The sequence below is a fragment of the Corvus cornix genome, chromosome 12, assembly GCF_000738735.6.
Source record: "Corvus cornix cornix isolate S_Up_H32 chromosome 12, ASM73873v5, whole genome shotgun sequence".
NCBI classification, from domain to species: Eukaryota; Metazoa; Chordata; class Aves; order Passeriformes; family Corvidae; genus Corvus; species Corvus cornix.
In genome coordinates, this window is record NC_046342.1 from 18,903,967 (window position 1) to 18,925,809 (window position 21,843).

At 45.8% G+C, this 21,843-nt stretch overlaps 1 protein-coding gene across 4 annotated transcripts in view; it reads left to right on the forward strand.

Moving 5' to 3' along the window:
• Nucleotides 1-21,843, forward strand: part of CNTN4 (contactin 4) — a 271,038-nt gene that overhangs the window by 126,740 nt on the left and 122,455 nt on the right. For all 4 annotated transcript variants that reach the window (XM_039558958.1, XM_039558957.1, XM_010390268.4 and 1 more), the window contains one exon: nt 16,097-16,235. In XM_039558958.1, the coding sequence (XP_039414892.1) occupies nt 16,097-16,235 (139 nt within the window). The remainder of the gene's footprint in view (nt 1-16,096; nt 16,236-21,843) is intronic.

The following is a 21,843-nucleotide window of genomic DNA, read 5'->3' on the forward strand; positions in this document are numbered from 1 at the left end:
TGCCCTCACAGATTCAGGTCAATGTTTTTAGTGATGAGACCTTGTGCTTCAGCAGAGCCCAAAGCATCTTTCTGTGAGCTGCAGGCAGTAAAATGTGTTTAATACCCTAAGCCAGGTACCTAATTAGCTATAGTGCTGATAAACCCATCCCCTCACAGCTCTCCTGGAGATGCAGAGGTGCTGAAGTGTTGTTTGTGCCAGCTCTGGGTGTGTTTACTGGGAGAGGGAGCTGTGATGCTCAGGGGATGCTGGGCAGGCACCTTCTGGGCCCTGTTCCCTTGGGGAAACACACTCCATTGCTGTTTCAAGCTTTTTCCAAAGAAAACACCTGCTGTGCCAAGCTTAGAGAGCACCAAACCCCTCAAAATAAACACATATTACAGGCAAAATTGGGCCAGTGAGGGGAAAAGCAAACTGATATTAAAGTAATGAAACACCACACGAGCTACATCTCAACAAACAGCTCTGAGTGCACGTGTCGTGTTGCATTTGTGCTAAGAGATGTTATAAAATTACTCTGGCTTTCTGCAGCTTTCATCTTTATGGATTATTGTGTGAGATATGTGACAAAACTCAAGTCCCAGCCGAGATTTTCCTCAGGAACACAGGTTCAAGTCTACAGATATTGCTGTCCTGGAACTTGTCCCCGTGACAGAGCTGGTGTCCTGCTAGATAAAATCCACAGTTCCCTGAATTCTCTGCATGAAAACCAAGCAGCTGCAGTTAATCAAAAGCTCTGGGTTGTCCCACAAGTGTCTGGGAGCGTTTGTGACATTGGAGGGAGCAGGAGGGGAGAGCGGCTGAGCTGTGCAGAGTCAGCAGCACCGCCCTGCGCGAGAGCTGCGGGTCCTGCAGGGCTCCCTCTGCTTTGGGCAGGCTGCTGTCGGCAGGAAAAGAGAGCCACAGAGGAAATTCAAGCTATAAACCAGGCTGGGTTAGGCCACGCTGATAAGTCTTGATGTGTTAAAAAGTTGAGCTGAAATTTGAGTGTGAATGCGGAATTTAGGCAGCGTGGGGATTAAAACCACACCGTGTCACGTGTCTGTTTAAACACATAACTTCATTTATCTTCATAACTTGGCAGGTGCACCGATTTGGGCAGAAGGGTTCTCTTTTTAGCTACAAAGTCAGGGGATGTGGTTTAGTGAATTGTTATGATGCTTTTCAATGCTGAGTTTATTTGTTACAGCCCTTAAACTGTGACATTCAACAATTGGTCCGGTGTTGCTGAAAATGAAGGAGTAGTTTTTAAAAAAATTATTTGAAATTTTTTTCAAAGCTGAGCTTTGAAAAAGTTAATGTATTAAAGAGCAAAAGCTGCACACAGTGCTGGCTCTCCCAGGCATTTAGCACAGGTTGGGTTCAGGTTCAGTTCCTGGGCACCAGTTTAAAATACAACTGGTTTAGAACTTACTTCACCTCTCAGTGATTTGATAAATAATTCTGGAAGGATCTCTGAAGTTTTGCAAGTGGGGCATGAGAAGCTAATGAGGTCAGGTGGCTGATGAACTTTTCTGCCTATAAATTATGGATTTGAGGAGATTTGATGAAGCTGTGTGTCTGTGTTTGTGTGTGCTCACCATCTGCTCCCAGGAGAGGGAGGCTGGAGGGTCATTAAACCATAATGGGGTTTAGTGGGGTGGAAGCATCGGAGACAGCTCAGTGACCACATCCCAGATGAAAGGAACAGGAAACAATTTAAACCCTCTGCAGAGCTGGAAGGGGCGAACTCCACGGGAAGCAGCTCATAACACAGGGATGTGCTGCACCCTTGGAGGAAAACAGCTGGGGGCCAACAGAAATGAGGAATATTGGGGTTACACTGTAAAAGTTATTTCTCATTTGACTCCTTCCAGCTTCCTCGGGGTAAGCAAGAAAGGCAGGAAGGTCAGGGAGAAATCCCCAGCTGGTATATGAAAGTTGAGATTCCAGCCTGTACCGTTTAACATGAAAATAAACTGTATGGCTGGTTCTTAGTAGGTTAAAACCTCCTGATTATACGAAATATCTCCTTCCCAGTATCAAACAGAGGCAGCATTTTCAAGTTAAAGACCGATCCAAGAGGGTTAACAAGGTTTTTGCATTTTCCAGGCATGCTAACACTGCTGCAGCCTTAAATGTCAATTGATTTAGAATATCTTTTAACCTTATGTCAATACTGGGGTTTAGTGTAATTTCCCCACAAGAAATCTCCAGAGGGATCTCTGTGCTTGCTATTAGAGTTTACTTTGAGCCCGTTATTGCCTTAAATGCTGGGTTTTTTCGCCACATTGCCTGGATGTTACATGTGTAAAGTTGTGTTTTCATTACAAGCTGCTGTGTAGCAGCACTCTCAGAGCAGCAGCCAGGACGTCAGGAAACATCTTTGAAGCCTTTTTCCTCTGGCTCTACAACCACAAAGGTGTGTTTCCTACCTTTCTGTACCAAATTACTGTGATCTGTCCCCAGGCCGAGGCTGGTGATTATAAGTGAGTGTTGTGACAGGCTTTTAGTGGGCTGCTCTGGGCCCATCCTCTGAAAACCAACCTTTTGGAAAGTTCTCAAAGTGATTGTGTTCCATTCCTTTCTCTTTGAAACGTGTGGTTGGGGTCAGGTCTGTGCTGAGCATTGGGGGCACATCCAGCTCTGGGGCCCCCAGCACAGGAAAGCCATGGAGAGAGTCCAGGGGAGACCATGGAAATTCTCCAAGGGCTGGAGCCAGGCTGGGAGAGCTGGGGGTGCTCACCTGGAGAGGAGAAGGCTCCAGGGGGACCTCAGAGCTGCTTCCAGGGCCTAAAGGGGCTCCAGGAGAGCTGGAGAGGGACTGGGGTCAGGGACAGGACACAGGGAATGGCTTCCCACTGCCAGAGGGCAGCAGGAAATGGGATATTGGGAAGGAATGACAGCGGAGAGGGACTGAAATGGAATTCCCAGAGCAGCTGGGGCTGCCCCTGGATCCCTGGCAGTGCCCAAGGCCAGGTTGGACATTGGGGCTTGGAGCAGCCTGGGACAGTGGGAGGTGTCCCTGCCCATGGCAGGGGTGGCACTGGATGGGCTTTAAGGTCCCTCCCAACCCAACCCAACCCAACCCAACCCAACCCATTCCATCATTCCAGGGTGATTTCCCTGCTTTAGAGACATGTCGGTTCCCCCAGTCCTGTCTCTCGTGGGGCTGCAGCCATGAGCAGAGACCCTCACAGCAGCCCTGTGTGCTCCTGCACCACCGCATCGCCTCATCCCAGACTCTGAGACAGCTGCAGTGCTGCTCCCGGGCAGAAGGCAATCTTCTTGATGAAGTTTTTGCAGTAAATTTTATATGTAGGTCAGGATTCATGGAAGTTGCCTGAATTTTTAACTGCATTCAAATTAACCCCTGCGTGGTTGTTTAATAGTTTCTCTGAAGGAGAATGTGGAAACAGTCAATGGCCATGTCTTTGTCAGAATGAAATTAAATCGTTTCACATCTGGGTTTGATCTTTGTATAAAGTTTAATATCTTTACAAACCTCAAAGTCTGAGGGCTGCCGGGCTCCCTTGTGCAGAAGGGAGCAGACAGAAGGAGCAGACAGATAAACTAAGGGACATTTAAAAAACAGCAACTTTGTAGGCTGAAATTAAACATTTTTATGTCTCCAAACCAAAAACAATTCCATTTTCAGTTCCTGCTGTGCCTTTTCTGGGATTTTCTCTCTTGTGTAGTGATCTAAAAAGAAAATTCAGAGGAAGAAATAATTGTCCTGATTGGAATACTTATTTTTCCTTTTTTATCTATAACTTCTGGCTTACTTTGGGTGTTTTATGGAGTTCCTCTTGATAGTCATGAAATACAGGGGAATGTAATGATTGTGCTTTAATGAAAATAAAATTAAATAAGGGCTTCTGGTTAAACGCTGGCTAAGGCTTATAACGTGTGTAGTTCCTTTTCAGTGGGTATCCTATCCCTAAAATTGATGTAACTGATGTTACATTAATACATGTACTAACTGTACATTTGATGATGTAAGTATCGATCATTTCTTTTCTCTTCCATCTGGTGACATTTCTATTATTTCTAGTATGGTCTTATCCAAAGCTCCTTGGAACTAATCGTGGCCATAAACTGGGTGATTTCTGCTCCCTGCCTGTAGCTCCCAGTCACTGCTTTAACCATCTGAACAGGAGATAAATTAGCACACTACTGTTGTAACTTCAATTGCACCATTGGAGTTTTACTGCATGCAGTAAATTCTTATCTAGCCAGCCAAAAATTCCCATCTGGAATCTCGATCCCACCTCTGGTGCATTTTGAGTCTCCTGGCAGAGGTTGGGTGGCTTTTATTCCTGCCTGCCAGCAGTGCTGTCCCTGGGAGAGTTTCCTTCCCAAGCCCCCAGCTACCCCTGCTGGGTTACAGCTGCTCTTCATCACCTGCTGTGGAATATCCTGACTTCTTCTCCTGCTCTCAGTCCTGGCTTTGTGATCATCACTCAGAAAAGGCTAAACAGGAAAAGCTTCCAACAGCTGTTAGGGATCCACATCTTCCTTGGGAATCATTTTAAGGAATGATGAAGATGACAATTCCACCATGATTACATTCCAAACTTCAAACCCATGGTGACATTTTTACTCGCCCTTTACTCAGCCTTCATGTTCTAATTCCATACTCTGTTTCCTGGTTTTGAACTCTCATTTTATCTTCAATTCAAGATGTTACAACTTTTTTTAAAAGAAAGGAATTGTCCCAGAATCACCCAGACATCACAAAGAAATTCTGCCCAATATTGGATGTATTGAATTTGAGCTGACAGCTCCATCTATACAGAAGGAAAAGAGGAAAATATAGAATATGGCTGGAAATAAGTTGGCACCTAAAGTTCAGATGCAGATAAAGGTTGAAAAGTTGGCCATTAGCATTTTTAGAGGTATTAAAGTGGGGTTTAATGGGCTGGTTTGACACAGCACTAGGACTTGTGGCTTTTATGGGGTCCAGCTGGTTGCTGTGCCTCTCTGCAACTGGATGGGGATGAATTCCCAAAATCACAGAATGGTTTGGGTCAGAAGGGGCCTTAAAGCTCAGCTCCTTCCAGCTCCCCTTCCGGGCTTCCCTTGATGTGGTTGCTCCCATCCAGCCTGGCCTTGGACACTTCCAGGGATGGAGCATCCAAAGCTTCTCTGGGCACCCTGTGCCAGGGCCTGAGAGTGAAGAATTCCTGCTGCCCCTTTGGAGAACAGCCTGAATTTCGTGTGAACTCCCCTCTTTATTCATCCAGACTCAATCCATACAAGGTGGGAGAAGGATCTGCTGCTCAGGGAAGGGCTCAAAGCAGATAAAAGCTTTAAAGTCTGCAGGTGGCTTTGGTGTCAGAGGACACCGTGTGCATGCAGACCCGGCCTCAGGTCCCTCCTGGCTCCTTTCCTCTCCTCCTGTGCCTTTTGAGGAGCTCTTGGCAGCTCCTGCAGTGACCTGGGCAGGGAGAGCCCCTTCCCAGAGGCAGTAGGAGCAAGCTCTGCACATCCCAGCCCCATCCCGGGGTCTCCTGCTTGCAGGGTGGAGGGATAGGCAGAGCCCTAGGCAAGGGATAACAGGAACACACATTTCTGCTCACACCTTTTGAAGCTGTTACACACAAATCAATGCCTCAGCCAAGTCTGCAAACCCTGCTTCCTTTCATCTGCTGCCTATGACAAGAAAACCAAGGGCTTAACATGATCTCTCAATAAATCCTGGTGCAGCCATCCGGCCATTCCTGAAACGCCGTGGAGCTCCGCTCGTTTGACATTATCCACTGCGGAGATGATCCTTGTTTTGTCTGGCCAGGGGCTGATTCCTTCAATAATTGATATTCCAGATTGCAAACAAAGCTGTGTGCAGTGCCCCTTCCTTGGCTACCTCTGCCAGCTGCTCAGCACATTCCAGCTTGAGAGCCTCTGGCAATGAGGGAGCTCACAGGAGTCTTTATTTATTTCTTTTTCCTATGCTTAGTGCAAGGATGTCTTTAAAAAAACACACTCGTTCTATAAAAGATGGCAGAGGCAGGAAAAGGCAGTAATTTCATGTAATCTGCATAGTCAGTGTAGGGAAATGCCAGAGTGTTTGAAGCCCTCTAATAGGGATCGTAAACACACAGTTTATGGTGTTCTGCTGGAGAACAGCTCCCATAAATTACACCCAGTGCAATTTCTTTGTTTTCATTCTGAAGTTTTATTTCCTTTTATGTTTAGTAATTAAATCAGAGCAGGAGGATTGTGTTGGGGGCACCAAACAACAGCAGGGATTACAGAGAGGTGTCACCAGAGTCACTTTGTTCTGCTGCAGTGGTTGGTCTGTCGGCCACAGGTCCTGGCACTGGCATGGGTCACCTCCCCTGGAACAGCCAGGAGCTCCTGCCCTGCTCTTACCTCAGAGGGTTCAGCCACAGTTTCTAAATCCTTTTCCAGAGATTTGTTGTCAGCATCTCCAAGGAGCTCCCAGGTGCAAAGCCCACACAGGCACGGGCCGGTGGCTCTCGTTGGCCAAAACCTGCAGCCACGCCAGGCACCCACTGGTGTGCCCACGGCAGTTTCCAGCTGCAGCTGTCAGGGTTTGGAGTTGCTAACACAGGTTCTGCGTACTGAGACACCAATTTGTTCTCTGTTAGAGCCTATTTATGCCCTGAATTCCAACCTGGAATAACCCCAAACCATATTGCTGCCTGAGTAGCAGCACTGCTTCTCTTTCCACACAAACCCCAAAGGATCTGCTGCCCTGTCTGAGCTGCACTCGAGTGAACAGATGCCTCCAGTGCTCTTCCATTGGCTGCTTGGCTTCATTTTGGAGGATTTGTCTTCCAGTGGGAGGGAAGACTTTGTGTTCAGGCCATGCTGAAGACTTGAGCAGTTCAAGAACTGATGTCAGGGCTAAATTAGTCTGTTCTGTAGGGCCATGGTCAAGGCTGGGTCTCCCATTAGCCCTGATTCCCTATCAGTGTTCTTGGGGAGAAGCTCAATTTTTTATGAAAAGAACAAAATTAAGAGCAAACCCAGACTCTTCCGTAGCAAAATATCACCTACTGGATCTTGACTCAGCTGTGTCTTGAGTTTAGATTTGCAAGGAAACAGTGACCTCACCATTTCTGCAGTCACAAAAATCCCAGAGGATGCTCAAGAGTGGTGCTGTGCCTTCACTTGATATCCCAGGAGTGATCCTGGCCTCGCTGCTGGAAATAATCCACAGATAAAGGGAGGAAAACCAGGCTGGGAGTCTGTAAAGTCTGTGTTTGGCTGTGTTGTCTCCCTGTGTGGGTTCTGTAGTTTCACAGCAGCAGCTGAGCTGCTTGGCTGCGCACCATGAGCTGCTCCAGCTCCGCATGGAAGAGAAACAGAGCACCCGGAGCAGGCTGTGGGCAGGAGAACTGCTGAGAGCAGCGGAGCTGGAGGCAGGGGCCTTCCAACACAAAAAAAAAAAGAGATTTAATGTGGTAAAGAGGACGGCAGGCAAGTGGGAGGAGTGGCTGTGAGGAGGGAGCCCGTGTGGTCTGGGCTTGTCCTGGGCAGGAAGGCAACCTGGGAGCAGGGAACGCTTTCTGACCCCTCCCGTGGCACCGGGTCAGGGCTCCTTTGTGGCTCAGCGCTCACAGCCCCGCAGGGTGGTTCGTGTCTCTCACAGAGCACTCGGCAGCCCAGGCAGCCCCGCCGTGCTTCCAGGGCTCTCACAGGACTCACTGGGACACGGCGTGGCTCGGCTGCACCAAAGGGCTCTGGGCTGGCCTTGGACTGGCACCATCTCCTGCCCAGTGTGCAGCAGGGCAACCCCAGCTCCAGCCTGGCCCCTCTGGGAAACACATTCCAGCTCCAGGACAGCCTGGGAGCTCGGATGTGCAGCATTTTTTTATTTTCATCTAAAACGTGGACGGTGTACAGGTGTTTTTTCTTTCTTCTGCACTCGGGTCTGGTCTCCCTGCCCCGAGCACTCAGATCCTCCCCAGAGCCTTCTCTTCTCCACACTCAATATCCCCAACTCCCTCAATTCCAGGCAATCTTCAAAATAAACTTTGAAGGGAAAACAAAACACTAAATAATCATGTGACAGGGATATCAAAATGATTGGTGAGGGTTTTGTTTTTTCCCCCTTCCCTGGATGATTTTTGGATTTAACAAAACAGGTAAAAACATTTGAGGTCCAAGCATCTCAATTATCTGGGTTGGGAGCCTTCTGCCAGTAATAAGTGATGAGGGAATTGTTGTTTTGATGGCCTCTGTTCCCAGGAATACACAGAGTGCTGGCTTCTCACCAGCTTTTCAAAGTTAATAAACTTGCTTGTTGTTTTTCTTTTCCGAGTTCCATTTTGTACTCTTAAGACACCTCCAATTTGTACCTCTGAAGGAAGGCAAAGCTTCCTTCAGCACGAGTTCGTGTGTGTCCAATGGGCTGGAATCTCCCTGAGGAACTCCTGTGGAGACAACTCTCCTTTTGTCTTTGAAATCAAAGGGATTATTTTGTAAGCTCCAGAAGTGAAAAGTAAAGTGTCATTAAGATGCTGATTTTGGAGATGATACAGAAATGTCTTCAATATTTTCACATAATTTTTTTGTCTCCTGGACAAGATGATGCTGATGATAACTTTGAATGTTGCTTATCTGTATTTGTTGAGTGAGTGAAACAGCCCTGATTCCTTATCTTAAAGCAGTGATTTAGGGATAACAGGAACTTCCTTGGCAGCAGAGTCCTGGGAGCCTTGTTCCTGTGGTGCAGCATTCTGTCAAACTGACACAGCAATAAAGTAACCCTTATTTCTTTAGGAAATTTGTGCTCAAAAGTCAGCTGGAGTTTAATATTCCACTTTATCTGACAACTTTTTTTTTGCATCAAGGAATTTTCCAGTGTGGCTGTGTGCTCTGGTGGGAAGAGGCTGCTTGGAGATCAGCATGGGCTGGGCTGGATGGTCTCTAATCCAGGGCTCTCATTGAGAGCTTTGCTATCAGAAAAAAAAAGAAGAAAAAAGCAAAATTGGACATGTAATGGTCCTCACAGACTATTTCTGTTGATGATGGACCAGTGAAATATAGGAGAGAAGAAGAGGACTTAGGGAACACCAACTCGATTATCTTTCACTTTTTTGAGTTATTTTACTACCCCTAAAGCTGGCATTTTTTGAGGTTTATAATTTATTGCCTGGCTATACAGGATAGCCACTCACTTTAACCTCCCAAAACACTGCACTGAATATGTCACTCGGCATGAAGTTGGAAATTGGCTTTAAATTGGTGAGTTTTGAGGTAACTGTTCCAGACAATCTTTAGTAAAAGTCTCTGTAAAAAAGGATAAATTCTAATTTGTAGAAAATGCCAGGCTAGGAAGTTTCACTGCTTGTGGCTTTTTGTTATGATAATGTAAGTCCGTGTTGCAGCAGAGTGCCTCAGAATTTGTGGGCTGTTTGTGTGTGGATGTTCTCTGGGAGCTGCTGCCTCAGGTGAGCATTTCTCAGTACATCCCTTAATGGAAAAGGTAGAACAATAAAGGGTGAGCCCTAATTAACAGCTGCAGCCTTAGTTCAGACTTGCCTCCAGCCACCCCACTCTCCTTCCCTGGAGATGATTTATCCTTACCCATTATCCAGGTTTTCCAGGGCAGTTCTGAGTTTCCTGAGGGCGAGAGACACAGAGTGAGGGGTGTGATGGTGCACTTAGTGTGTGTTAGTGGCTGGTGATTAAAAACCTTTAATGACTCTTTTTTTCCTTTTTTTTTCTTTTTTTTTTTTTTTCCTGTGGAATACTGTGCTGTGATTCACAGGGTTGGGATGTGTTTGGGATGGATTCACAGGTTTGGGATGGATTGATGCTTCCATGGAGCTTTCAGTGGTGACCCGGGTGTGCAGGGAATCCTGCGACACTGTGAATGTTAAAAGGAATACTCCAGTCCCTCTAAATCAGGTTTTAAGCCATAGCTTTAGGTTCTGCATAAAGATGAACCGGGAAGATTGCTTCTAGACCGAGTCAGAAAGGGATGGTGTTGGTGAGAGTTATTTCCATCTTTAATTCCATCAGCAGGGAAGTCTCTCCCTGTCTGCCCCACTGCTGGCAGAGCTGTCCCGCAGCCGGGTTGTTGGGAATATGTGGGATGAGCATAAATTAGGGAGAACTTACACCAAAAAAACTTACATAGAATAAACAGTATTGAAACTCCAGAGGTTGTAATTCATGGCTGTGGGCACTTCCATCAGGAATCTTTGCTCATGCTGTTGGAATTCTATTTATTGTGTGGATGGGATGGATGCAGCCTGTGTGAGGATGGAGCTGTGGCAGGTGTGTGACAGCCAGGACGTGGCTTGGGCACAGCTCACCAAAGGCCTGACAGATACAAATGTCTGGGTGAGCTGGGAAATTCCATCTGTTGAGCTGCTGTAATTTCCCTGGCCCAGGGAAATGAAATCTCTATCCAGTGGATGGGAATGAGCACCCAAAGGGGAAACACCGTGTGAAATCTGACATTGTTTTCTCAGACAATTAATTTTTGGGACAACCCAGACTGGATTTTGCCTGGAATCCAGAATGGGGGAAAGCCCAGAGTGGATTTTACCATTTGGACAACACTCTGAGGGACAGGCTGGGATTCTTGGGGACTTGATGATGTTTGTGGGTCCCTTCCAGCTCAGGCTGTTCCCTGATTCCCATTTATCACAGACACATCTCCAGAACGTGCCGTGTGTGTGTCACTGTTTTATCAGGCACAACATGCCGCTATCTGTTCCACAGTGTGGGAATTGTGTGTGAGTACAACTCCAGAAGGGATAATTTCAGCATTGAGCTAGGTCAGGGTCTGACAGACGTGCTGTGAGAGAGAGGAGAGCTCTGTGGGAGATGCCACAGGTGTGTGCCCACTGCCCTTCATCTCCCTGACCCTTCTTTGCAAATTCCCTTTTTTTTTTCCCCTTACACAAAAGGGAAAGCTACTGTGTATCTAAGGACTTACAACAACAACAAAAAGCAGCAAAAAAAACCCCCACCTTTTTTGAGTGCTGAAAAAGAAACCAATGTGCACGTCAGAAAAGGATTGCTGTGAAATTTGCACTTTTGGGGACGCTTCTTTCAGGCACCTTCTATTTTTGGCCATTCAGCTTTGCGGGTCACTGGTTGCAGCTGCTGGAGAGAGCCTGGGCCTCTCCTGACACACAGGCCTGGATTCAGCAGAGGGTTCAGAGCCAGATCTGGGTTAGAAGGCTGAGGTTTTGCTGAATCTGGGCCATGGCTGGTGTTTGGGAGGTGGGAGCTGCCCGTGCCCAGATGCTGCTCCTCTGGAACAGCTCTGTTCAATTCCTTTCACAGGTAAAGCAATTTTCTTTCATTTAGGAAAAGCCTTATTTGCCTATCGTGCTTTCACTCCCTGACCAAAGCTGAACAGCTTCTTTAACCATCATTTATAGAAGTTGGCTCCATGCTCCAATTCGCATCAGTCTGAGTGGCTTCCAACTACCAGAGGCTCAGGGTTATCCTTATTCCAGTTTCTGGATCAGATGGGGAATGACCTCTCCTCGTAACCAGCAGCAACAGGATTGGAGAATCCCAGGGTTTGAAATTCTCTCCATCGCCTTCAAAACATTGGTGCTTCTGGAAGCAAAACACTGTTTTGTGTGCTCAGTATCTGGACTGGAATTTAGCTTACAAACTGCCCAGGAACATCAGGAATGGGTGGTGTTTGGAGAGATGGAAATGGAGAACAGTGTTTTGGTGTAGCTTTGCAGGCTGTTTGTAGTAACTTTACTGGGGGTCAGCCTCTTCTCTCAAGCAACAAGTGACAGGACAAGGAGAAATGGCCTGGAGTTGCACCTGGGAGGTTCAGGTTGGATATTAGGAAAAATCCCTTCACTGAAAGAGTGGTGAAACATTGGAACAGTCTCTCCAGGGAGGTGCTGGAGTCACCAGCCCTGGAAGTGCTCCAAAAATGAGGAGATGTGGCACTCTGTGATACTGTTTTGTGGTGGTGTTTGGTCAAAGGTTGGATTTGATGATCTTGGATGTCTCTCCAACCTTAATTATTCCATGATTCTACTAAGACTCCCAAAGCACTTACCAACCCCATCTTTAAAGGACAGAGATCTTTTTGTAGGTGTGCATTAGAAGGTATCTTCACGTTAAGAAAAAGGGGGTATTTTGGAACCTCAAAAAACTTTCTGTGGCTTACTTTCAACCTTTTTTTTTTTTATTTTATGCAGATGAGTTGAATTCGAGCTTCTATTAAACCTTTGTGCTCAAGTTTTGCTGGCTCTGGTATTTCTAGATTTGGCCTGCAATATCCACCCACTGTAGGTGGCGTGGCCTATACTTTCCACATGCTTTTTTCCTTAAGCAGTTCAAGGAATGACTGGACGTGGTACTCAGTTCTCTGGTCTGGGTGACAAGGTGGGGAGCGGTCAGAGGTTGGACTCGATGACCTTGAAAGTCTTTTCCAACCCAAATAACTCTGATTTTGTGCCCCCAGCAGCTGCACAGCCCCACGCCGTGTGTAACCAGAGAGCAGCGGGGTCACCCAAAGCTCTGCTCTCCCTTCTGCAGCCAAACCTAAAGATTATTTTCGTGATTGCCCGCTCCTGTTTCAGAAGCTGGGTAACATTGAGGAGGTTTTGGCAGCATGGATTCATGTCAGTGTGGAGGGAAGCAGTGAATTCCCCTCAGAGTGCTGCTCCTGCCCTCAGGTCACACCTGTGGCAGCCCGAGGGCCGCAGCACCTTCAATCTAACAAGCGCCCCATTAGCGCTGAGTGTTTTGTGCTTACCCTTCACTCTCCCTTTGCTGAGGTGATTAAAAGATGCCTGTTGCTGTCTGTCTGTGCAGCACGCTTCATTAGCAGTGATTTATTTGGGAGCTGAGCAGAGCTGGCACCCCGCAGCACACCAGTGGGCAGCAGCGAAATGTGAGCTGAGTGCTAAGGCTCAGTCCTTGCTGCTGCTGCAGTGAATAAAGGGTCTGAGGTGTGTTCTGCAGCTTTTCCTTCAGAGTATGCACAGAACTGAGAGGTCACGTAGTGAAAACTTATCTTAAAAAGTATTTTTCACGTTCTGAATGCATCTATATATATATATATTAGGCGTAGGTTTTTAAATTTTATATTGTTTTGTCATGAAACATCCAAATGAAATTACTCACACAGCCATGCCCACGAACTTGGAAAAAACCACCACAAATATTTCTACTCCACACATCTTTTTCCCCACTCCTACCTGCCTGCAGTCAGAGCTCTTAGAGTCAAGTTTCTTTGCCAGAATCCAATTAGGAGCAAAGGTGCCTTTCAAAAGAATTTGCAATGGCTGCACTGCCAGGAGTAAAGTTAAGAAGACATCTGCACACGTGTGGTGGCACTGGGGTTTCTAATGGGCTGCACTTCCAGACTCAAGCTCAGCGATCTCATTTTCATCTCGAAAAAATAACTTGTGTAGCGCCGAAACTACCTCTGCTTCCTTCTGGAAATAAAATATTAAACTTTGTGAGTTTTCAGGTCTCTTACATTCTCCTTCAGCAGCAGCACAAACTCCCCTGGGATTTTATAGTCAGGAAACATTTAGGAATGGGAAGGATCTTTCCAATTATCCATCTTTTGCTCCTGCACAAATGTTTCCTTTCCTGAAGTCGTGGCCATAAAAAGTCAATGTGTTTGAAGAGTTCTCGCAGAGCTCTGAACAAAGGCCCTGCTGCCGTGAACGGCAGGGATGTTTACAGGGAAACATTTTGAGAATTGGACTCATTCACATGTGAAATAGGGAACTATCACAAGAAATGGAATTGCAGCCAGAGCTTGAGAACCACCATAATTTAACCTTAGGAAAATATTTTTAGTGGTAATCATCTAATTTACTTTTCACTGCTTTTTATGCCAAGACAGGCATCATTTCTCTTTGGGGAAACTTTCTGTCATGTGTCACCCTGTGCCAGACATCAGAGCTGGAAACTTTGCTTTGCTGGTTCTCTGGAGCAACTGCTGAATACCAGGGAAAACGTTAAGCTTTTTCATTGGACTTAATATATATTTATTGCCCAGAGCAGCTGGGGCTGCCCCTGGATCCCTGGCAGTGCCCAAGGCCAGGCTGGACATTGGGGCTTGGAGCAGCCTGGGACAGTGGGAGGTGTCCCTACCCATGGCACGGGTGGCACTGGATGGGCTTTAAGGTTTCTTCCTACCTAACCCATTCTACAATTCTGTATTTTTAGCATAACTTGTTTTTGGCTGAAGTTGAGATCCATTAATTGTGTCAAAACTTGATGGGAGGAAAGAAAGAGCCTGCTACTTTTAATATCTTTATCAGCTAGAAACTAATTTACATTAGTAACTTTGAAATGCTTCATATTAGTGTTAAAATGCTGAGAGAAGATTTATTTCCCGAGTAGAAAAGAAAAAAAAAATCAGTTTGAAAACCCTCACAATAGCCAGAATTTTCCCCAAATGGATGGTGAGTCAGGGCAGCTGTGGCAAGAGCTGAAGTTGCAGTGAGGAGGGGTAATAAATTCAAGACTATCCAGGAATTTTCTTGAGTCTCTGAAAAACCAAGGAATGGATTTTGGTGAGCCCTTTGCACTCTGGCAGTCTGTGGGTGCTTCCCACGGGCTCCTGGCAGGAGGTTAAGTGGAGAAGTGCTTATCAACCTCTTGTGGTTTTGATCGGGCATCAAAGGCTGTGAGTGATTGCTCATTGCAGAGAGAGAGAAGAAGAATTGTAAAGCATCTCAGTGCAGGGTAATGGAGAGAAGCTTTGTAAGTGACACAAGGGCTTTATTGATGGGCATAATTCGTGGGAAAACGAGAACAGGGAAGAATTTCAGCAGCTGCTGAAATCCAAGATTTATCTCAAATTTCACTTAAATTGGTGTAAAACCAAGAGTGACTTTCTCTGGTAGAAATCGCTTGTGTAGGTGCTGTTCAACAGAATTTGGTACTTGAAGAAAATGTAGTATTTTCCACAGGTCAAGACTAGTTAGGGTAAAAAAATACATTTCTGGAGTTCGGTGTAAACAGAATGTAACTGCTTCACTATGTCAATCAATATAGAGGTCTGTGACATTTTCCTTCCAAAATTAATAATTAATACTCTAATCATTGCCTTAAACAGTTATTAGTAGTCATTGATTGGTCATTCCTGCTCCCCCCAGCCAGCCTCATCAGTCTGTGTGAGAACAGATGAATATAGGCAATTAATCTCTCCCTGCTTCAAAGCTGCGTCTTCAGATCAGAGGGCAAAGATTCTCACCCTTCCCAGTGCATTGAACTCAACTGCATTGAGTTTATTGGAAGGATCTTCCCAGTTTTAACTCACCAAAGCAGGCAGAGACCTCTGGTGATGCTCCTTCACTTGTTATTACTCATGCAGTTTGTCTTGTAAGCACGAAGGCCCCTGAACTTCCAGTCTTCACAGAGATGAATAAATTATAAGAATGTGCGCCTGGCTTGATTTATTTATTTTTCATATTTAAATGCCTGCTCTGGAGTGGTTCCTTTGATAAACGGAGGCATTTTTTCCCCCTTGGGTTCCTGGGAGGGCAATGGTGGAAGTTTGCAGTGATCAGCTGAGAAAGTCTCAAATTGCTCACAAATTCTAACAATTTACTATTGTAACGGGGGGCGAGGGAAAGATCAGTTTTTACCTGGAGATGTTTTAAGGTTGCTTTTTAAAAAGGATTTTAGAGCAGTGAGCATGGAGGTGGAATGGGAAAAACATCCCCCTCCTTGAGCAGTGTGGGAACCCTTCCTCCAAAGTGTTGCCAAGGTGTCCTTCATGTGCTGGATGATGTTTGCAGAGAAAAGTTACAGTAATTCTCACAGAGTTAGAGAATGACTCTGATTTTCCTCTTCATGGTAATCTACAGCATTCACTAATTACACCAGCTCACTCCAGAGAGGCAGGCAGTCAATCTCGTGAGGGCAAAATTAAGAGACAGCAGAAATTTCACAGCAGCCAAGCGAAGATGCAGCTGCAGGTTACAATTCTTAATCCTCATCTGGCACCCAGACACCTGAAATGGTCACAAATCACTGCTGAGAATGATTTCAAAGTCAATATTTACAAAAGATTCTTTGTTGCTCTTCAGATACAACTTTCCTGCAAAGGAAGAACAAGCTGTCAGCAAATAGAAGGAACAACAATCCTCAATCTCCTTGCAATGTGTCTTTTGTTTTCCAGATTAAAGGTTGCCTGAGGTTTCCAAGGAGCCCCGTGGTGCTCTGTGATTCGTGGGCTCATCTCCTCCGCACCGGGACGCTGAAGATGAGGTTGCTATGGGAGCTGCTGGTGCTGCACTCAGTCATGGTGTGCCTGGCAGGTGAGGCGTCCCCTTTGAACTCGGGATTTAAGAACACCCCTGCATTTCCCACTCATGCCAGAGCGTGCCGTGGTTTGTGTGCCAGGGGTGAAATGCCCAAATAAATCCCTGTTGCCTGGCCATTGTTACCGAATGGATCCAGGTGATGCTCTGAGCAAGCTCCTTCTCCTGTTGGTCGGTGTCTTCCAGCCCAAGCACAACATTCCAAAGGTCTGCTCTGCCCCTTTCCACTGCCAAGCTGCTGTTGATGGAAGTTGTTTTCCCACATTCCGTGTTAAGCATTTCCCTGCTCAATTAAACCTGCGTGGAGGGGAGCTTTAAATCCCATTAAAGTGGTGGTGTGTTACAGCTGGGCCCTCGCCCCATTTCACAAATAATTAACATATTCCAGCAATACAACCATCTCCTGCAAGTGCCCTTGTTTAACCTTTTCAGCCCTGAAAGTTGCAGTATTCAGAGCATGCCCAGAGAAATGAGATTTCTGAGGGATGTGATTTTTTTTTCCTGGAGCTGAAACAGTTCCTGAGGAATTTGCAGAGGGTCAGCAAAGCCTGTTCCAAAGCCCTGCTGGCCTTGTCGTGGGTGAGGAATGGGTTGTAGGTTCACCTGTCCTGGACCATACCCCAGGACTGTCCTGAGTCTCTCTTTGCCATATCCTTGATGAATTCCTCCTCAGGCTGCCATCATTGTTCTCTCACCTGTGTATTGTTCTGAGGGAGGGTGTCAGGGTTTAATTAACGTTTGTGTCACCCTGGTGCTCATCTGGATTGCTCTAATGTCCCTGCTGCTTGCTCAGACAGTTTTACTGCTTTATTTATTAACTTTTGCTTTCTCCCCTTTTATTTGTGTTCACTGTCAGGTTCCTTTCCCAGCATTTTAGATAATAACAAAGTACTTAGAGCAGTGTTTACTTTTTTCTGCTTAGCTCTACTGAACATAAAGCGACTTTTATTGCGGTACTTAGGGGTACCTATTTTTGAAATTTGGTTCCAAGTCTTTCTAAATGTGCTTTGACAGTTTCTGAGCTGGCAGAAAATTGGATGCAGAGAGATTCTGCAATGCAGAGCCCCCACGTGTTTCAGGAATTGCAACCCCAGGGAAGTTGGGCTGTGGGAATACATCAAGGATGAGCCTTTATCTCAAGCAAATAAATAAAAAAGAGTGGGAAAACAAAAGAATGGAAAATATTTTTGCTGTGATTTCTCTACTTGAAATATCTGTTGCAAACTGCTTCAGGTCAGCAAAATAAGGTTTCAGGGGGGTGTGTTTGGGGGGGTTGCCCTTATCAAAAGATCTGTGTTTAATAAAAATACATCTCTCCAGCAGTGGCTTTCCCCACATTACTCTGCAGCAGCAGTTTTCCTCCTCTTAGGAGTGCACTGAATTTCCTCAGGCCTCAGATTCTCTGTCCTGCTGAGGGAGGTTTAACAGATGTGTGGGGAGAGGAGAGCCAGAAGTTTAGTGGGAGTTTTAAAAGAGGTGCTGAGTGAGGAAATGGTTTCCTTTTGCTGCAGGACATGCTCTGGGTTGACTTCTTTAGGCAGGTTTTAAAGTTGAGATTTTCTGTGGCTGTCTGCAGCGTTGTCTGAGCTGGCTGGAGGCATGGGAGTGGTTTTGCTGTGGGAACTCTGGTGTTGCCATGAGCAGGGCTCCCTCATTTGGGCTGTTTTTAAGGGATGCGCTTGGATGGTTTCCCAGAGCTGTGGGGGTGTTTTGTGTTGTGCTCTGGTGTTATGAACACATGCACAGGTGGCTGTTAAATATTCTGAAGTTAAGGGGGAAACTTGTGTTTTCATGTTGATCAAATCATTTTCTACCCTTGTGTAAAAATATTAGCAACTGAATTATAAAAAGGGGAAAAAAATAAAATTAGTATGCAGAAAGTTGTCTACCAACCCTCCACAGTGCCTTGTGGACGCTTAAATGACTGGGAAAGTTAAGAATTGAGCTACCTGTGAAAATAAGCTTAAACCTGAAAATGGAATACTTGGTGTGCAGGTTTGGCCAAATTTAGAAATATATCCTCTGAGAGAAGGCACAACCACCCCTCCCCCACCAGGTTCGGGAAAAAATAAATTTTCTTCGAAGGAAAGTGAAGGAGATAAAACTATTTATTTAACAAACACACGGGAAAGGAAAATAATGCTAAATGATAAAATCTTTTGCTGTGGAGGAAAAACCTGGAAAAGTGTCAGAGTCCTCCCTTTGGTCTCCTCGGAGCTGGGGCTTGGCCCAGGGCCAGGCCCTCTGTGCCCGGTGGAAAGTCCTCCCAATGTGCTCTGATATTGAAGTAGTCCAGTAGAAAAGGGAGAAAATCTGAAATTCCAGGGAAGGAAAAAAAGTTCAACTCTCAGTCTCTCTCTGGAGAAAAAGAAGCTGAAACTGGCCAAAAGCTGACTGGAAAGCAGCAAGCCGGGTGCTTCCTCGCTCTCCCGCCGCAGCTGGGAAAAAAAGTCACTAAAGTCACACTGTGTGTGACCTTGAACAAGCTGCAAACTGCTGTGAGAAAGTTTTGCTCAGTTTTTCCTTCCCCCTCTCAGGCTCAGTTTAAAGGCATAAAAAGGCACAAAAATTAATTTCTGGGCATAGGGCAACGATATGGGATACACATCATAAGGTCACCCCAAGACACTTGGGTTTAGCTCTTCTAATCAGAGTCAGACACGGCCCAGGTGTCAGCCTGGTCTCTGGTCTCTGCTGCAGAGAGCAGCAGGGCTGGTGAGGGATGAGCCTTTGGGGTGTTGCCCCAAAAAACCCCCACGGAGTTCAGTGGTGCCACCATCCCCAAGCAACAGGATCCCCAGTGCTTCTCTGGGGCTCCAGCCACTCCCACCATCTCCTTGGGTTTTTTTTGGTGTGTGTGCTTCCTAACATCCATCTATTCCCTGGAAACTGCATCAAAACTTCCCGACTCATCTCATCCAAGCCATGAAACAGCTGCCAGCCCATGGCCTTTCAGAGCCACCACCTCCTTCCAGCCCACCACTCAAGCTGGGACCACATTTTTCAGACTGTTTTTCACTGGTTGTTTTGGGGTTGCACTGCTAAAAACCCACTGATGCTTTTTGGACTCGATAGTTGGTGTGTATCAGTTCAGGGTTTCTGATTGTGTTTCCAGGTGTCAAATTAATTAACAGGTAGCTGCAAATTAATTCTCTGGTGCCAAACAGCCCTGGTTTGTGCAGGCTCTCTGATTCCTCAAATAGCAGCTGTGGTGCTGATGATTTTTAAGTGTTGGAGAGTGGGATGAGAGGCAGAACAGGCCGTGAAAAGTAGCACAAAGCTCTTCAAGTCGTGACCTTGTTAGAAAAGGCTCTCCCTCGGGCAGCCCCATATATCCCAAAAAATCATCTGTGTCCAGCCGGGGAAGAGAGATGGAAACAAAAGGCATTGCAAGGTATGAGCCAAAGCATTGAGGGAGATGTGCCATCGTGTGCCTGTAACGCGCTGGACGAGTCAGAAAGGAAATTTTCTGCGTTTCCGTGACTTCTGTGCCATCCTTTGCCTCATTACCCTCCTGGAGCAGTGAGTTCCTCTGCTGAAGTCGTATTTGCATGTTAATGAGCTGCAGCGGTACAGACACATTAACGTCTGAGTGTGCACATGCATATTTTACAGCGGGATTTAACCATTCACCTTCTGACAGGGCTGCAAGTTAAGCCCGGCTTAGCCCCACCCCGCCTCTCACTCCCCTCCCTCCACCCCGCTGCAATGGGGAGGAAATCAAAACTTGTCTGTTGAGATGGGAACCATTTAATAATTGAAATAAAGTAAAATATAACGATAGTAAATAATAATATAAAGTGAAAAAACGAGCGATGCACAATGAAATTGCTCATCACACACTGACCTCACGGCAGATCCCATCCCTGAATCCTGATCAGCCCCTTCCAGCTGCAAGCAGCACATAAACCCAGGAGCTTCAAACATCAGTGTGTCCTGGAGCTCTTGGGGTTTGGTTTTGGGTTTTGGGGGTTTGGTTTGGGGTGGGGTTTTTTGTTTGGTTTTTTTTTGGGGTTTTTTTGTTTGGTTTTGGGGTTTTTTGGTTGGGTTTGTTTTGGTTTTTGGGTTTTTGGGTTTTTTGGGCTTGTTTGATTTGGTTTTTTTGGGGTTTGGTTTTTGGTTGGGATGGTGTTTTGTTGGGGGTTTTTTTGGTAGTTTTTGTTGTTGTTGGTTTTGTTTTGTTTTGTTTTTGGTTTGTTTTGGGGTTTTTTTTCGTGGTGGTTTGGGGTTTTTTCCCCAAACCTTTTTTTAACAGGAAAATATTCTTAGCAATGCCTGTGCAGGCATTTTTTCTCCTTCTATCCTGTGCTGATCCAGCACAGCAATACCCCAGCAGTGGTTCAGACCAGAATATTTAGAGCATGGCCGTGCAACTCATGGGAGGGAAAAAATGCAATATAGAGTCAAGTGTTTTCCATCGTGAGGCAAAGCCCCCCATAATTTATATCAATACATTCCCGTGACATCGGGCACCCAGCTCTGCTAAAAATTAAACCTCAGCATTCACAGAGAGATGAGGATTTGAATTTGTGTTGCTTTCCAAGCAGCTGTGGGTTATGTACCAGAGAAATCCAGCTAATTTCATGTCTGAATATAAATTATTAAAGCTGGGAGGCCTGTTGTACATATTAAATGATGATCTCCTCTAAACGAGGCCGCAGTTCAATTTGTTCAGCGTTTCTTTTTCTGGTGCTGTGTAGCTCCCTCCGTACTTTGATGTGAGCAGGAAGCTGGGAAATGATTAATCTGGTGTGGCCCCATAATTAATTAATTTATATTTCGGTCAGTTCTGCAGCACTTTGCATTCTGGAGCCAGCTGCCTAATTAATGTTTGCACAGCAGAGGAGGCAGGAATGACTCCTGTTGCTCCTCAAACACCACCCAGCCCTGGGCACCACTGCAGAAGGGTTTGCAGATAAGATCTGTCTTGCCCTTAATACTTTGGGTGGGTTTTTTCTGATTATTTAGGAGGTTTTTTTAAGTTCATTTCCAGTCCTTGTATTTGAAAATCCCTCAGGAAGAGGTGTGGCCCCTCAGCAGCATCACCTTGCAGGCAGGTGTTGGGTGAGCAGGTCCTGGATCCGGCTCTCCTCATTGGGATAAGAATGATTAAATCTAGACAAAAATTCCTTTAAACCGAAGCCAGAAGAGTTTTAGCTGCCAGAGTGGGGTTCTACAGCATCGCTCAGCTGCACACAGGTGTAGAGGAGAGCTAAGGAAATGTAATTTATGCTTATTTAGGGATTATGTGGCAAGTTTTTCTGTGATTGCAGAGGATTTGAGACAGCCTCACAAGAAGTCTGTACCCATTTCCTATCCTGATCTGTCAGCAGCAAAGCCCTTGCTGGATGTGACCTGATTGATTGAGGCTATAATTTCCCAAATTATGAAATTAGAGGCCATATCAATGCCATCTTCTCATTTTTATATACAGATGATTAGGTATATTACGTTTTTCTCTGTTGGACTCTCAGGTCCATCTGGGCAAGTTTAATTGCCTTTCTCAAAAGTTAAAAAGGTGAGATGGTGCTTTTAAATAAAACAGGGCCTAGACAGACATTTTTCTAAGCAGATGTTCCAACTCTCTGGCTGTGTATTGATCCCC